This window comes from Scyliorhinus torazame, chromosome 9, assembly GCF_047496885.1.
Source record: "Scyliorhinus torazame isolate Kashiwa2021f chromosome 9, sScyTor2.1, whole genome shotgun sequence".
In the NCBI taxonomy this organism is placed as follows: domain Eukaryota; kingdom Metazoa; phylum Chordata; class Chondrichthyes; order Carcharhiniformes; family Scyliorhinidae; genus Scyliorhinus; species Scyliorhinus torazame.
This window is the reverse complement of record NC_092715.1, coordinates 28,003,963-28,021,911: the sequence shown is the minus strand read 5'-3', so window position 1 is coordinate 28,021,911 and position 17,949 is coordinate 28,003,963. Positions and strand designations below refer to the sequence as shown.

The window sequence follows — 17,949 nt, the reverse complement described above, 5'->3', positions numbered from 1 at the left end:
TTTTGGCCTCAACAACTTTTTTTTTGTCTCCTTTGATTGGAACCCATCAAAGCCAAAACAAAAAAGCATCGTAACGTGTCTCACTGTGGGGGAAGGTCCTGTCACTGTTCCATGTTTCTGGGTTCCACCTCTTTCCCCCCCCCCCCCCCCCCCCCCCCCACACCACCATTAGTATCTTTGGGTCCAGTCAGGGAAATTACATGAAGGGTCAAAAGTAGCCCTTTTGCATTGTCTCTGTGGGTTCAGCCGCTCTGACTATGATGGGGTTTCGGAGCCTCTTATTTTAACCTTTATTTTGGTTTGGGGGATGGAAATTGAATGAAGATTGTAGTCGAATGTTTCTAAGTTTAGCTGTTCTCCCTTTTTGTTTTTTATTCTCCTTTCCTTCCCACCGCACTGTTGGTTTCCAGCCTCCTTTTGTCCCGAAGACTGAAGGAAATGAGTAATAAAAGTCCGAGCAGTGTTTTGAAAGAGCTCGAGACCAAGCTGACGGCGTTAGCGAAGAAATTAGGTTATTCCTTAGAGCAGAAAACTAAGGAGATGAAACAAAGAGATAGGAAGGTAAGCTCTTGTACCGTACTTCCAGAACACTGCCTGGAGGTGGCATCAGGTCTCTGACGTCTAATAGTGGCCGAGCACCTTGCCCCTGCAACTCACTGTCAAACACATTGAGGGTGATATTCCACTATGGCAGGAAGCACTGACCAGGCGTTGGGGAATTGGCAGCCCTCAACCCTCTTGACCTGAATACCACCTTTTTCAGTAGCCTCAGTTGGACATTGATCTATCTGCTAGCCACCTCCCAGTGCTGCCACCAAAGTTGGATTTCACCCCGTTTAATTTTCCCTCCCCCACCATTCTCCTAATTCTTCTTCTTTTTTTATCCCTCCCAATTTCTCTTGTCTCTCTCTCTCTCTCTTTCCCCCCCCCCCCCCCCCCCCCCAAGCCCCAAGTTCTCTGCGTCTGGTATTGACTTCTTTATTTCCATGTGAACCACAAGCTGTTTCTTGACCGAATGACCACATGACCAATATATTAGTTCAAAAGACAGTTTATTAACAAACACACTTGTTTTATATGCAATGATTCACGCGGCTACGCACTAAACTAAACCTAATAACTAAGATGACATTTACTTAACTTCGGGGTGACTGGCTCTGTGCGGGTGGATAAGGACTTTATCTGTGTCCACGTGAGTCGGTTGAAAGTCTTCAGGATCGTCTCGGCTGGGCTTGTTCTTCAGGTAGCGATCGCGGGTCCTTGAACTTGGCTGGTTGATATGCTGCAGTTGGTTGCACAACGGCCGGTCCAAAAGAGGCCGATCCCTAGTGCGCAGGGTTTCTTATCCTTCTCTTTCGCGCCCTTTTGGGCGGTCCTAACTCCAGATCCAAAGGTCCCTGGCCAATTAAGGGGTGGATAACTCGGTGGCTGGGCAGGTCCCAGCTGTCATTGTTCCAGGCACGTCGGCCTTGCCAAATAAGGTGAAGTGGCGCCGGTTACTGTCTGTGCGCAGTTTGCGAGTTCTCTTCGCATCTGCGTGGGTTTCGTCCGGGTGCTCTGGGTTTCCTCCCACAGTCCAACGATGTGCAGGTGCTATTGTTGTAGTTCCTTGATTCGAACTCTATTGTCCTGGGGGAAATTGTGATTGACTTTTAATGGGTGCAAGTTTCGGTCAGGTCTGGCTTCTTTGCACAATACACAGAGGCTGTGCACTTGACTGTGTCCAAGTTGACAACAGTTCCCATGGTCCTTTGCAGGTGGCCATTTTAGATGGCTACACTGGTTCGGAGGCTGACTTGCCGTCTGATTCCTGAGGGACATTGTTAATTGGTTACGTGCGAGCCCAGGTAATGAGTGACTGGGAGAATGCTGCTGCACAGTCTTTTAGATGAGATATTAAGCTGTGGGACCACCTTCCTGCCTTGGGTGGATGCAAAATAACTGTAGAAGAATAATCGACGAGTTTATTGACAAATGGTGCATCAACAAATAGTGATTGGTTACAGTACGGAACAAGGGCCAAACAAGCAATACATGAGCAAGAGCAGTATGGCAGCATTCTATTCTCTCCTGTCCACAGCCGATGTTCGTGTCTCACTGGCATCTGTTAGAATCCCTATAGTGCAGAAGGAGGTCATTTATGCCCTCCGAAAGAGAACTCTATCTAGGCCCCACTCCCCCACCCTATCCCCGTAACCCCACGCATTGACCAGGGCCAATGCACCTAACCTGCACATCTTTGGACTGTGGGAGGAAACCAGAGCACCTGGACGACACCCACACAGACGCGAAGAGAACTCGCAAACTGCGCACAGACAGTAACCCAAGGCTGGAATTGAACCCGAGTCCCTGGCGCAATGAGGCAGCAGTGCTAACCAACGTGCCACCCTGTTGACCAGCTGGAGATCTCTACTGAAAGTCTGGTTGTCAGGTCATCTGGCTCACTCTCTTCTTCTACGTCCAGTAGGAGCCCATTACACAACTTGATGGGCAGGCAGCGATGAAAGTGAGAATGTGTTCCCCACTCTGTGATGTGGTTGTGAAACCCGAAACCTGTAAACCTGCCAAGGAAAGAAACGGGATACCTTTTAAAAAATGTTTTTAAATTGGTGTACCAATTAATTTTTTTCCAATTAAGGGGCAATTTAGTGCAGCCAATTCACCTACATAAGAACTAGGAGCAGGAGTAGGCCATCTGGCCCCTCGAGCCTGCTCCACCATTCAATGAGATCATGGCTGATCTTTTGTGGACTCAGCTCCACTTTCCCGCCCGAACACCATAACCCTTAATCCCTTTATTCTTCAAAAAACTATCTATCTTTATCTTAAAAACATTTAATGAAGGAGCCTCTACTGCTTCACTGGGCAAGGAATTCCATAGATTCACAACCCTTTGGGTGAAGAGGTTCCTCCTAAACTCAGTCCTAAATCTACTTCCCCTTATTTTGAGGCTATGCCCCCTAGTTCTGCTTTCACCTAATTGAAACAACCTGCCCGCATCTATCCTATCTATTCCCTTCATAATTTTATATGTTTCTATAAGATCCCCCCATATCCTTCTAAATTACAACGAGTACAGTCCCAGCCTACTCAACCTCTCCTCATAATCCAACCCCTTCAACTCTGGGATTAACCAAGTGAATCTCCTCTGCACACCCTCCAGTGCCAGTACATCCTTTCTCAGGTAAGGAGACCAAAACTGAACACAATACTCCAGGTGTGGCCTCACTAACACCTTATACAATTGCAGCATAACCTCCCTGCACATCTTTTTGGGTTGAGGGGATGAAACCCACACAGACACGGGGAGAATGTGCAAACTCCACACTTGACAGTGATCGGGGGCCAGGATCGAACCGGGGTCCCTGGTGGATGCCTTTTGATCCCTGGTGTCTCGAAGGGTTCTCGGCATACGCTGGAGCGATTTTATACCCAACACTGTAAAGCACTCTGAACAGCCTCCCTTCTCAGCCGTCATATTGCTTTATATTAAACGATTAATTTCCTGCCGCCCTCTTCCATTTTGAACTTCCCTCAGTTCTGCTGAAAAGTTAACATAATGGACATACAAATTAGGAGCAAGAGTGGGCCATTCAGCCCCTCAAGCCTGCTCCACCATTCGATAAGATCACGGCTGATCGAACACTGTTTCTCTCACAGATGCTGCCTGGCCACTTGAGTATTTCCAGCATTTTCTGCTTTTCACATTTCCAGCCCCTTGCAGAAGTTTGCTTTAATTGAAAACAACAGATTATCTGGTATTTGTCGGTGGTCGTTGCTGTATTCCTGTCCGCGAATTAGCTGCCAGGTTTCCTCTGTTTTGACGGCGTGCTTCAAACGTACTTAATTGGGTAGTAAAGCGTTTTTGGGACGTCTTGTCCTGGGCAGGACAGTTGATCAAAGGGGGCAGTGCAGAGGACGGAGAGGGGAGGGGGTGGGGGGGGGGGGGGGGGGGGGGGGTGACCTCGTGGAATCTCCAGCATGGGGACAGGCCATACAGCCCAACTGGCCCCTGTCGGTATTTAAACTCACGAGAACGCAAGAAATAGGAGCTGAGGTAGTCCATGCGGACGGTCGAGCCTGCTCCACCATTCAGCTCAGTCGTGCCCGATGGTGGTCTTCAACTCCATTTTGCCGCCAACTCCCCATATCCCTTAATTCCCCACGAAGGCCCCATCTTCTCAACCATGGCCCTCGCCTGGGGTGTCGTGACCCTCTGGTTAAATCAGCGCCAGCCTGCTCTCAAAAGGGGGACAGCAGCCTCTGGGACTGAGGTCACATTTACATTTTCTTTTACGCCGAGTTAGCGGCAAACACATTGCAGCTGTGCTTCAGACCCCAGCGATGTTATGAGAGATTCACTCATGTTTTGAATCTAATGTGCATTGCCACAAAAATCTGCCGCACATTCTTTGTTGACGGAACGGTGGTGATTTAAACAAAAACACTTGCTTTCGGGCACTTATTTCACCAGCTCGCGAATCTCTGCAGCACCTTCTGACTCACTTCAGCAACATTGCTGGCGTTACCCTTGTCACTGCATCAGCAATTGCATCTGGCAGCATTCATACTGTTGAAGCCAACCTCCAAAAGAGTATAAACGGACACAGCAGGGGTTGGGGGAACCATAAGGAGTTTGTAACTCTACTGAGCTGTATGAAGAATAAACTTGCTGAATGTAAAAGACAAGCTGCTATATTATTCCTCCCCCCTTATACTATTATTGATCTTAATGATACCAATCGATCATTCTCGCGTGCAGTTACTAATCAAAGTTGTCTAGTCTTGTGTCTTAGTTCGGAGACTCGGCTCAGCAAGATGCAGTTTATTATTGTTCATTGATGAGCGGCTTGTGCAGTCCAAGGTTTAGCTGAACGCTGTGGCGGTGTTTCGGAATCCGGGTTTGACTTTGCTTTCGCATGACAGAATATATCTCATCTATCTTTTGTTTCTAGATTGCGACCAGAACTTTTCATGGTGCAGGTTTGATTGTCCCAATCGATAAAACTGGTGTGGGTTACCGGGAGCTTCCTGAGACCGACGGTATATATTTGTTTTAGTCTTTACTCTCCTCCTTTGTAAATGGAAATCTAAAACTGCATCAAATGTTGCTTATGAATTACAATGGAAAGTAATTGAATGCCGCGTTTTTGCACTTCCCTTTATTAACTTTCGGAGCTCTGAAATCAGTTTGGCCAACATCCGTTCTCTTGCAATGGGTAATAGTTCTAGGAATACAATGGCATGGCATCCCCCAGGGGTCTCAACGGCATGGAGTAGAGTACTGTGTCCAGGTCTGGTCTGGGGGAATGCGAGCCTGTTCCTGTGCTGTACTTTAAACTCACGAGAACGCAAGAAACAGGAGCTGAGGTAGGACATGCGGACGGTCGAGCCTGCTCCACCATTCGGCTCAATCGTGCCCGATTTAGCACACTGGGCTAAATCGCTGGCTTTTAAAGCAGACCAAGGCAGGCCAGCAGCACGGTTCAATTCCCGTACCAGCCTCCCCAAACAGGTGCCGGAATGTGGCGACTAGGGGCTTGTCACAGTAACTTCATTTGAAGCCTATTTGTGACAATAAGCGATTTCCATTTAATTTTTCATTCATTTTCCATTATCCCGCCAACTCCTCATATCCCTTAATGCCCCACGAAGGCCCCACCTTCTCAACCATGGCCCTCGCCTGGGGTGTCATGACCCTCTGGTTAAATCAGCGCCAGCCTGCTCTCAAACAGTCTCCAGTGTGGCACGTTATGAATGGGAATGGAAAACCAGAGTCATAGTCGTGACAGCACGGAAGAAGGCCATTCGGCCCATCGGCTCTATGCCGCCTCTGTCGAACAATCCAGTCAGTCCCATTCCTCCACTCCAGTTTTCTTTTGAAATCTCCGAACGTCTCTGCTTTTACCATCCTCGTAAGCACCAAGTTCCAGGTCATTACCATTTGCTGCGTTTTCTTTTTTTTAAAGTCCTTCCTTGAACCACTTGCATCTCTTGCCCAAAATCTTTAACTCCACGTCCCCCTGGCCCTTGTACCCATCAGCTCATTTCGCTCTTCTTTGACAGCTTTAGATGAGGTAGGCACAGTCTTGTTCAATCTCCTGGCAAGCACCTTTGTGCCAAGGAAAGCAACCCCAACTTCTCCAGCCAGAGCCTGCAGAGCTATTATTCCCCCAATGCTGGAACCATTTTGGTTAAACTTTCTCCGCAACCTCCCAAAGAACACAGAAAAGTACAGCACAGGAACAGGCTCTCAAGGACCCTCATTCCCCCTGACCAGACCTGGACACAGTACTCTAGTTACGGCCCAACCAGAACTTTATAGAGTTTCAGCATAACTTCACTGCTTTTGTATGTTGTTCTTGAGTTATGAGAGGAGAGTCTCTGGTCCAGCACCTCTTTTTGTTTGGATATAAAACCGTTCGGTCATTTTCTGATGTTTAAAGTTGTTAAAAATGCAAAAAGCTGTTGCAGTTCTGTTCCCTGTACCAAAACCCAGGGGTGCTGAGAGCAGTTGCAGTCCACTTTTATATTTCCCCGGATTAAAATTGGCGAATTCCACATTGACTGGAGAATTGGACATGAGATCTTCCAGGTCTTCATAGTTGAGGCAATATTAAGGATTTATTTGCAATGTTTGTGCCGTTGTACATGGTTCAGTGGTTAGTTATCTCGCCTCATGGATCAGTTGATTTCTGGGCTCAAGCATCAAAGCAGAGACTTGAGCCGACACTCATAGAAGTTACAGTGCAGAAGGAGGCAATTCGGCCCATCTAGTCGGCACCGGCTCTTGGGTAGAGCACCCTACCCAATCCCATACCCCCACCCTATCCCCATAACCCTGTAACCCCACCCAACACTAAGGGCAATTTTGGACACTAAGGGCTATTTAGCGCGGCCAATCCACCTAACCTGCACATCTTTGGACTGTGGGAGGAAACCGGAGCACCCGGAGGAAACCCACGCAGACACGGGGAGAACGTGCAGACTCCGCACAGACAGTGACCCAAGCCGGAATCGAACCTGGGACCCTGGAGCTGTGAAGCAATTGTGCTAACCGCTGTGCTACCGTGTCGCCAGGACTACAGGACAATCAGGAATGAGACTACCAGCTAATTTACCTTCCCTGTGATCCAGGAACACACAGGCCAACTGCAGCACACCCATTGCTAATCTAGCTCACCTCTTAACCCAAGACAGATCCAGGATTAAACATGTTATCTTCCCAGTTAATAATAAATTAACACCTGCCGAAACACACAGCAAATATATACACCCCTCAGATCCCCCAGTGTAGACAAACAAAAAATAGAACCCCCTCCGCCCGGGTTGCTGCTGCTGACCATTGTCGACCGTTCTGCCAGGAAGTCTAAGAACGGTTGCCACCGCCTGAAAAACCCTTGTACCGATCCCCTTAAGGCAAATTTCACCCTCTCCAATTTAATAAACCCCGCCATATCGTTGATCCAGGATTCCATGCTTGGGGGCCTCGCATCCTTCCACTGAAGAAGAATCCTTCGCCGGGCTACCAGGGACGCAAAGGTCAGAATACCGCCTCCTGCACTCCCGGCTCCTCTGCAACCCCAAATATTGCGAGCCCCCAGCCCGGTTTGACCCTGGATGCTACCACCTTCAACACCGTCCTCGCTACGCCCTTCCAAAATTCCTCCAGCGCTGGGCATGCCCAGAACATATGGGTGTGGTTTGCTGGGCCCCCTGAGCACCTAACACACCTGTCCTCACCCCAAAAAAACCGGCTCATCCTTGTCCCGGTCATGTGTGCCCTGTGCAGCACCTTAAAATGTATGAGGCAGAGCCTCGCACACAAAGAGGAAGAGTTCACCCTCCCTAGGGCATCTGCCACGTCCCCTCCTCCATCTCCTCCCCCAACTCCTCCTCCCACTTCCCTTTCCGCTCCTCCACCAAGGCCTCCTCCTCCTCCTGCATCACCAGGTATGTTGCCGAGATCATCCCCTCTCCAACCCCCCCCCCCCCCCGCCCCCCGAGAGCACCCTGTCCTGTACCGTGTGTGGCAGCAGCAGCGGGAATTCCACCCCTTGCCGCCTGGCAAACGCCCTTACCTGTAGATACCTAAAGGTGTTTCCCGGGGGGAGCCCGTAATTCTCCTCCAGCTCGCCCAGGCTCGCGAACTTCCCATCCACAAACAGGTCCCCAACCTTCTTATCCCTGCCCTGTGCCACCCCGAAAACCGTCCATCTATTCTCCCTGGGACGAACCGGTGGTTCTCCCGTATCGGGGTCCACACCGAGGCCCCCACTTCCCCCCCTGTGCCGCCTCCATTGCCCCCAAATTTTGAGGATAGCCACCACCACCGGGCTCGTGGTATATCTCAATGGAGGGAGCGGCAGCGACCCCGCTGCCAGCGCCTCCAGACTCGTACCCTCACAAGACGCCGTCTCCAGCCTCTTCCATGCAGCCCCCTCCCCCTCCATCACGCACTTGCGCACCATCGCCGCATTGGCCAGCCCCGTCCATCCGTGCCCCGCTCCAGGAACACCCTTCTCACCCTCGGAGTCCCTCATGCCCACACAAACCCCGTTATGCTCCTGTTGACCCGCCTAAAGAAGGCCTTCGGGATAAGAATGAGGAGGCACTGGAATAGGAACAGAAACCTTGGGAGCACCGTCATCTTGACTGACTGCACCCTACCCGCCAGGGACAGCGGCAACGCGTCACACCTCTTAAACCCCTCCCCCATTTGCTCCATCAGCCTTGAGAAATTAAGTCTATGCAGGGCCCCCCAGCTCCTGGCCACCTGGACTCCCAAATACCTGAAGCTCCTCTCCGCCCTTTTTAGTAGGAGCTCGCCAATCCCCCTCACCTGGTCCCCTGGGTGAACCACGAACAGCTCGCTCTTCCCCATGTTGAGCTTGTACCCTGAGAAATCCCCAAACTCCCTGAGGATCCTCATTACCTCCGGCATTCCCCCCCACTGGGTCCGCCACATACAGCAGCAAGTCATCCGCATAGAGCGACACCCTATGCTCCTCCCCACCCCACACCAGCCCCCTCCAGTTCCTCGACTCCCTCAGTGCCATAGCCAGGGGTTCAATCGCCAGTGCAAAGAGCGGGGGGGGGGGGACAGGTAACACCCCTGCCTCGTCCCTCGATGCAACTGAAAGCACTCAGATCTCCTCTTGTTCGTGGCCACACTCGCCATCGGGACCACGTACAACAGCCTAACTCACCTGACGAACCCCTCCCCAAACCCAAACCTCTTCAGCACCTCCCACAAGTACCCCCACTCTACCCTATCGAAGGCCTTCTCAGCATCCATCGCCACCACTATCTCCGCCTCCCCCTCCCTCGCCGGCATCATAATAATGTTCAACTGCCTCCCCTTCACGTACCCCGTCTGGTCTTCGTGGATGACCTGCGGCCCTCAAAGCTAAGACCTTCGCCAGCACCTTGGTATCTACATTTAACAACGGAATCGGCCTGTAAGACCCACACTGCAGGGGATCCTTGTCTTGCTTCTGAATCAAGGAGAACAGTGCCCGGGACATCGTCGGGCCAAAAGCCCCCCCCCTCCCTCCCTCCCTTGCCTCATTGAAGGTCCTAAACAGCAACGGGCCCGACAGGTCCACATTTTTTTGTAAAATTCGACCGGGAAGCCGTCCGGCCACGGAGCCTTCCCCGCCTGCGTGCTCCCTATCCCTTTGGCCAGCTCCTCCAGTCCAATCGGGGCCCCTAATCCCACCACCAGTCCCTCCTCCACCTTCGGGAACCTCAGTTGGTCCAGAAAGCGGCCCATCTCTCCCTCCTCCAGTGGGGGCGCTCGGACCGATACAGTTCCTCATAAGAGTCCCTGAAGACCCCATTGATACCAACCACACTCCCTCCCCTATCCTTCACTCCCCCGATCTCCCTAGCTGCATCCCGCTTTCGAAGCTGATGCGCCAGCGTCTGACTTGCCTTTTCCCCATATTCATAAACCGCCCCCTTGGCCTTCCTCCACTGCACCTCCGCCTTCCTGGTGGTCAACAGGTTGAATTTGGCCTGGAGGCTACGCCTCTCTCCCAACAGTCCCTCCTCCGGCACCTCCGCGTACCTCCTGTCTATCCTCATCATCTCCCCCACCAGCCTCTCCCTCTGCTCTCTCCTCTCCTTGTGGGCCCTAATGGAGATCAGCTCCCCCCTAACCACCGCCTTCAGCGCCTCCCAGACCATCCCTACTCAGACCTCCCCGTTATCGTTGGCCTCCAGGTATCTCTCTATCCTTCCTCGGACCCGCTTGCTCACCTCCTCGTCCGCCAACAGCCCCACCTCCAAGCGCCACAACGGGCACTGGTCCATCTCTTCCCCCAGCTCTAGGTCTACCCAATGCGGGACGTGATCCAAAATGGCTATCGCCGAGTACTCGGTATCCTCTACTCTCGCTATCAGCGCCCTACTCATAACAAAAAAGTCGATCCGGGAATAGGCCTTATGAATGTGCGAGAAGAATGAAAATTCCCTAGTCCTCGGCCTTGCAAATCTCCAAGGGTCCACCCCTCCCATCTGGTCCATAAACCCCCTCAGCACTTTAGCCGCCGCCTGCCTCCTACCCGTCCTGGACCTGGAGCGATCTAATGCCGGATCCAACACCGTGTTAAAGTCCTCCCCCATTATCAGGCCCCCCCCCCCACTTCCAAGCCTGGGATCCGACCCAACGTGCGCCGCATAAAACTCGCATCGTTCCAGTTCGGGGCGTACACGTTGACCAGCACCACCCTCTCCCCTTGCAGCTTACCACTTACCATTAAATACCTGCTGCCATTGTCTGTCACAATGCTCGACGCCTCGAACGACACCCTCTTTCCCACCAAGATCACCACCCGCCGATTTTTGGCATCCAGCCCCGAATGAAACACCTGACCGACCCACCCCTTCCTCAATCTTACCTGGTCTGCCACCTTCAGGTGTGTCTCCTGGAGCATGACCACATCCGCCTTCAGCCCCTTCAGGTGCGCGAACACCCGGGCCCGCTTGACCGGCCCGTTCAGTCCCCTTACGTTCCAGGTTATCAGCCTGATCGGGGGGCTACTCGCCCCCCCTTCCCCCAGCAACTAGCCATAACCCCTCCTCGGCCAACCACGCGGATGTGCCCCACGCCCGGCCAGTTCCCCACGGCGGCAGACCCCCGTCCCAACCCCCTCTACTCACTCCAGCTCCCCCTTGGCCATACCAGCAACAACCCGGTTCTCCCCACCCCCCCCCCAGCTAGGACCCCTCCTAGCTGCTTTGCTCCCCCCATTGCACTCCCCCAAGTCAGCTGACTCCTGCTGACCCCGGCCGCTCCCACCTCTCCTTCGACTCCTCCCATTGTGGGACTTGCCCTCCCCCTCCATTACCCACCAGCAGGCTCTCCGCCTCCCCCTTCCATCCCAAGCGTGGGAAAAATCCCGCGCTTTCCACCTGCCCGGCCCCGCCTCCTCTGACGCAGCTCCTTTTACAGGCCCTGCCCCCTTTCCCCCGACTCGGGCCTCACCCTCCCGCGCGAGGCCCCATCTCCCCTACCGGCCATCCACCCCCTATTCCGTTTACTTGCCCCCCCTCCAAGAGCCCACCCAACAGACCCAAACAAAACAGTGCCCAACCCACCCTAACCACCCACACCGAACCAAAAATAAACAAGAACAAAGAACCCCCCCTCAAAATGTAACACAACAACAATCCCCGACCATCCCCACGCCCGACCCCCCCATCCCGACCCTCAGTTTGTGCCCAGCTTCTCAGCCTGAACAAAGGCCCACGCCTCCGGGGACTCAAAATAATGGTGCCGGTCCTCGTAGGTGACCCACAGACGCGCCGGCTGCAGCATGCCAAACTTCACCCCCTTCCTGTGCAGCACCGCCTTCGCCCGGTTGTAGCCGGCCCTCTTCTTCGCCACCTCTGCGCTCCAGTCCTGATATATTCGAACCTCCGCGTTCTCCCACCTGCTGCTCCTCTCTTTCTTGGCCCACCTGAGTACGCACTCCCGATCAGCGAACCGATGAAACCGCACCAGCACCACCCGCGGCGGCTTGTTAGCCTTGGGCCTCCTCGCCAGCACTCTATGGGCCCCTTCCAGCTCTAGGGGCCCCTGGAAGGACCCCGCTCCCATCAGCGAGTTCAACATGGTGACCACATAGGCCCCCACGTCCGGCTCCAGCCCCTCCCGGAGGCCCAGGATCCGCAGATTCCTCCTCCTCGACCGATTCTCCATCTCCTCGAACCGTTCCTGCCATTTCTTGTGGAGCGTCTCGTGCGCCTCCACCTTTACCGCTAGGCCCAAGATCTCGTCCTCGTTATCTGAGATCTTTTGTCGGACCTCGCGGATCGCCACCCCTGGGCCGTCTGGGTCTGCAGCAGCTTATCAATAGAAGTCTTCATCGGCTCCAGCAGGTCCGCTTTGAGCTCCCTGAAGCAGCGCTGGATAACGTCCTGCTGCTCCTGCGCCCACTGCATCCACGCTGCCTGGTCCCCGCCCGCCACCATCTTGCTCTTCTTCCCTCGCACTTTCTTTGGCTTCATCACCATTTTTTTTAGTCGCCCCGCTCCTGGTCCAAGCCATACACTGTCGGGGGAATGTTGCAGTCTTCATCCCACACTGGGAAATGCCGAAAAAAATACCGTTGGGGGCCCTGAAAAGAGCCCAAATGTCCGTTCCAAGCGGGAGCTGCCGAACGTGCGACTTAGCTCTGCATAGCCGCACCAGAAGTCCCTTTATGCCACTATTAACACCTTCTTCAGTCCTTAATGCGACCATCAGCACTCCCTTTATCTTGTGTCCGTGACACCTTTGAGAATCTCTCCTTGGTTCCGACCTATTCCTGACCTATTCTGATCCACATCCTCCATCCTCCTCTCCAACTATATAATCCATCACATTTCTCCCCCTTATCAGCTCTGAAGGAGAGTCATGAGGACTCTAAATGTTGCCAGACCTGCTGAGTGTATCCATCGTTTTCTGTTTTTATTTCTGAATTCCAGCCCTGCAGTATTTTCCTTTTCCATATGACTATCTGGTCATTATCAACTTGCTGTTTGGGGGATATTGTGGGATTTTACTGTTAACACATTAGCCGGCACATTTTGTACATTGAAATAATGTCCGCACTTCAAATGTACTTGATTGGTTGCAAGGGCCTTTCTCAAGTTATGAAAGGTGCTGTCTAAATGTACGTCTTCCTTCGGAGAAGTGCAGGAACGACGTGTAGCCTGCGCTTAGAAATAAACAGTGTATTTTTTTCCCCCCAAATTAAAACAATAGGAAGTCTCAAAAAGATCTGCAAAGCAATCGTAGAAGCCCCGTCTGATGAAGCTCGGATTAAAGCTTTTGCCCCAGTCCAAGAAATAATAACCTACATTCAGTTTGCAAATGATGAATGCGACTATGGAATGGGATATGAGCTGGGGATTGACCTCTTCTGTTATGGATCACACGTGAGTAGGTGCAGATGTGGTTTTGCATTGTTTCGAAACCGCCTGACAGTCAAATGCGTAGGGATAGGTGCCGGAGGTAGTTCAGCTGCGTCAAGATGTTCCCACACCTTTCCCTCAACATGCTGGCCTTTGTTCAGTTAGTTTCTATTGGGTGGGGTGGCCTCAGCACACGGGGTAGGGAGGGGTGGTATATTCTGACCGGTTTCTCTCTCGGCACTGCCCACATCTGTGACCTCCGCCACCTAGCACAGCAGGTGGAGGGGAACACTACCTGGTCCCCTGCCGAATCACACATCATTATATATTCCATGTTCCTGCATCAATGCTGGGTCAAAACCCTTCAGACTCCCTGCTTTACTGCACTGACGCAGCACCTTCACCACACAGACTGCAGCCCCTCAAGAATTTCCACCAGCATCTTCGAGAGAAACTATAAACTCGGCAGTAAATACTGGCGATGTCTATATTCCAGATATAAATTAAATACAAAATCAATTGAGATTTAGACTTTTGCCTAGCATAGGATTATGCTGAGCAATTCTAAGGGTTCATGGAGACTCTCAAAACAAACTGTCCCAGCCCATGCACATTGGCCGTCAAGGGCAATATGCCTGGTTAACATAAACTGATTTCCAGTCTACCCTTCTACTTCATTCACTCATCCCCAGATACTGAGATCAAACAAGCTACCCCTGCTCACAAGCTACACTCCGCCCTGACTTGGAAATATATTGCTGTTCATTCACTGTGGCAGGGTCCAAATCTTGAACTCCCTCCCTGACAGCACCCACACCACATGGACTACAGCGGTTCAAGACTGGTAGCTCACCACCACTTCCTCAAGAGCAATTGGGGTCAGGCCGTAAATGCTGAACTAGCCAGCGACACCTACATGCTGTGAATGAATAAAAGAGTCTTTTCATCTTACATTGACTCAACTATAGTCATGCCAAGAAACCTGGATATTTACTAGGTTGTCCTCCTGTATTGCCTCCAGGCGCCACACCATTAAAACATAGTGATTTCATAGAAAACAGGAGCAGGAGGAGGCCATTCAGCTCTTCGAGCCTGCTCCTCCATTCCTTATGATCGTAGCTGACCAACTCCGTAACCTGTTCCCGCTCTCCACCCCACCCCTCCCCCTCACCCTTTCGCCCAAGAACTGCTTCTTGAACACATACAATATTTTGGCTTCAACTACTTTCTGCGGTAGAGAATTCTACAGGCTTCCCACTCGCTGTATGAAGAGATTTCTCCTCATCCCAGTCCTATATGGGTTACCCAGTCTTCTTGGACTATGAAGAATTAAAAATTTAAAAACATCTCGGTGTTCATGTACATAGATCCCTGAAAGTTGCCACCCAGGTTGAGAGGGTTGTTAAGAAGGCGTACGGTGTGTTGGCCTTTATTGGTAGAGGGATTGAGTTTCGGAGCCTTGAGGTCATGTTGCAGCTGTACAAAACTCTGGTGAGGCGGCATTTGGAGTATTGTGTGCAATTCTGGTCGCCGCATTATAGGAAGGATGTGGAAGCATTGGAAAGGGTGCAGAGGAGATTTACCAGAATGTTGCCTGGTATGGAGGGAAGATCTTATGAGGAAAGGCTGAGGGACTTGAGGCTGTTTTTGTCAGAGAGAAGAAGGTTAAGAGGTGACTTAATTGAGGCATACAAGACGATCAGAGGATTTGATAGGGTGGACAGTGAGAGTCTTTTTCCTCGGATGGTGATGTCTAGCATGAGGGGACATAGCTTTAAATTGAGGGGAGATAGATATAGGACAGATGTCAGAGGTAGGTTCTTTACTCAGAGAGTAGTAAGGGCGTGGAATGCCCTGCCTGCAACAGTAGTGGACTCGCCAACACTAAGGGCATTCAAATGGTCATTGGATAGACATATGGACGATAAGGGAATAGTGTAGATGGGCTTCAGAGTGGTTTCACAGGTCGGCGTAACATCGAGGGCCGAAGGGCCTGTACTGCGCTGTAATGTTCTATGTTCTATAAGGAGCAGGAACACTCCCCCCTCTACTCTGCCATTCAGTAAGACAATGGCAGATGCTCTGCCTCAACTCCACTTTCTCAATTGTTCCCCATGTTCCCCGATTCCCTGAGAGATAAGAACACCGAGCTATAGAGACGGGGGACTCAATGGTAAGACGTCAACACAGCCTTAAACATAGTCAATAATGGAGCATCTGGACCCCTCTGGAATAGAGAATTCCAAAGATTCGCAACCCGCTGAATGAAGAAAGTTCTGTCAGAAATGATCAGCCCCTTGCCCTGACCATGTTCAAGATCCCAGCCCAGCGAAACAACCCCTTGGTGCCTATATCCTGTCAAAACCCACTCAAAGTCTTGTACTTCTTTTATTCATTCATGGGACATGAGTGCCAGCATTTATTGCCCATCCCTAATTGCCCTTCAGGGGGCAGTTGAGAGGCAACCACATTGCTGTGGTTCTGGAGTCAGGTAAGGACGGCAGATGTCCTTCCCTAAAGGACATTAGTGAACTGGATGGGTTTTTTACGACAATCGACACGGTTTCATGGTCATCATTAGACTTTTAGTTCCAGATTTTAAGTAGGTTGGTGCATACTCGATGGGCCGAATGGCCTCCTTCTGCACCGTATGTTCTATGTTCTGAAGGAGCCAGGGACACCAAAAGGGTCCCTGAATTCCCACATCACACAAGAGAAACATGATTCCGGTTCCCACAGGAATCCATGTAGAAGCCTGAGCCAGGATCCTTTGCATATTTGTCAGCCAGAATGTGCATGTGCAGCACTGTGAACTGCCAGCTGAAATAACTTGCAAAATAAAGTAAATCATCAAATATTAAATAAAAACATGGTGTAATTTTCACCTCAGTCATTTTTAGATTGACCAGCCTCCATCTAGTGGCTGAGTTGGTCAGTGCAGGAAGATGTTGGAATCATGTGATTACCTGCACCAACTAACCTCACTGGATAGAGCTTCAGTTCAGAGCCAGGAGCGGAATAGCTGAAAATAGACCCTGGTACGGATAGAGAGGCAGTACAGAGAACAATGGCCTGGAGTGTGTGTGTGTGTGTGTGTGTGTGTGTGGGTGGGGGGGGGGAGGATTGGAAGTTGACTCGAGAGTAATGTCAGGCGGCAAGGGCAGCAGTTGGGGGGTGAGGGAGGGGTGGGTGGAAGAGAGACAGAGAGCGAGAGTGCAAGTGCGGGGAGGGGGGGAAAGATTTTGTGGACAGAAGAGGAAGACTGACAAGTAACTTTAATGGCAATCTTAAATCAATGTGAAATGAATGAAATGAAAATCGCTTATTGTCACAAGTAGGCTTCAATGATGTTACTGTGAAAAGCCCCGAGTTGCCACATTCCGGCGCCTGTTCGGGGGAGGCTGGTACGGGAATTAAACCGTGCGACTGGTCTGCCTTGGTCTGCTTTCAAAGCCAGCGATTTAGCCCAGTGCGAACAATGTACTGGCATTATTTTAATTACAAGTGGGCCCCAACATTGAAGACTTGCTGTATCATTTCAGGATCAACTCTTTCACAAATGTACGTCCTTCTGTCATTTCCTTTTACAGTACTTTCACAAAGTGGTGCAGCAGTTATTACCCCTCGCCTACAAACTCCTGAAGAGGCACCTGTTTGCTGAAATTATTGAGATTCATTTGTCCAACAGAACTTGGGACGATCTAGACCAACTGAAAGCTTGATTTAACCAAAGAAATTTCTGGATGTTTACAAAGTATGGAATTTACAAACTTGGTTCATAAGCTAGGATTTTCCGTCTGAATTGTGTTCCTTTTATTTTGAAGAATTAATGTGTTTTTTTGCTACAATAAAGACCCTTTGGTGTTGAGAGTTTGTGACCGATTGGCTCAAATGGGGTAGTACAAAGTTCTGCAACTTTATCATCTGTGACGCATGCATACTAATGCACAAACCTGCCTCTGAAGAATATGTACTGGCTTCAATTAACTTGTACTTGAATCTCTTCCTACCTACATATCTTCCAAATCCCTAAGTATTTAACAAAAAGTAATAACTAAGTTTATTACAGGGAAAAAAAATCTTAATTTCCTTTTACAAGGCAGTGTGAGCTGGACCTTAACACAGTTAACAAGAGTAGGTAAAAGCATATCTTGTGGAACATTAGGACTGCACTAATAGTGCCTGTTTACATGTCAATCTATCCTGTACATGAGGATTCTATGCCTGTTTACTGGTTGTCATGCTCTGCTGTAGATGCCTTAGTTATTCCTGAGCCTTTGCAAAGCTGCCATGCACTTGCAAATAAGTTTCCATCTTGTGCATTCCTACTATATTGGATTTCTTGTCTCTGTGGGATTGGTAGGATTATCCCACAAAAGTTTGTTTTTAAACCTATCGAATTGGGACTTTTCCGGAAATTGGATTACTTTCTCCCTTTGTTCATTCTGCTCTTTATCATTCATCATCTATGCGCATCTGCTCCTGTACATTCATCCCTGTGTCCTGGCCGATATTGATCGCCACCACCATCTGATCATTATCACC

The 17,949-nt window shown here is 50.7% G+C and overlaps 1 protein-coding gene across 1 annotated transcript in view; it reads left to right on the top strand.

The window, feature by feature from the left end:
* hpf1 (histone PARylation factor 1) overlaps positions 1–17,272 on the top strand; it is a 33,240-nt gene extending 15,968 nt beyond the window's left edge. Inside the window, exons 5-8 of the mRNA XM_072515751.1 lie at positions 411–561; positions 4,956–5,043; positions 13,256–13,428; positions 16,995–17,272. Coding sequence (XP_072371852.1) covers positions 411–561; positions 4,956–5,043; positions 13,256–13,428; positions 16,995–17,126 — 544 coding nt within the window. The 3' untranslated portion in view covers positions 17,127–17,272. The remainder of the gene's footprint in view (positions 1–410; positions 562–4,955; positions 5,044–13,255; positions 13,429–16,994) is intronic.
* The last annotated feature ends 677 nt before the right edge of the window (positions 17,273–17,949 follow it).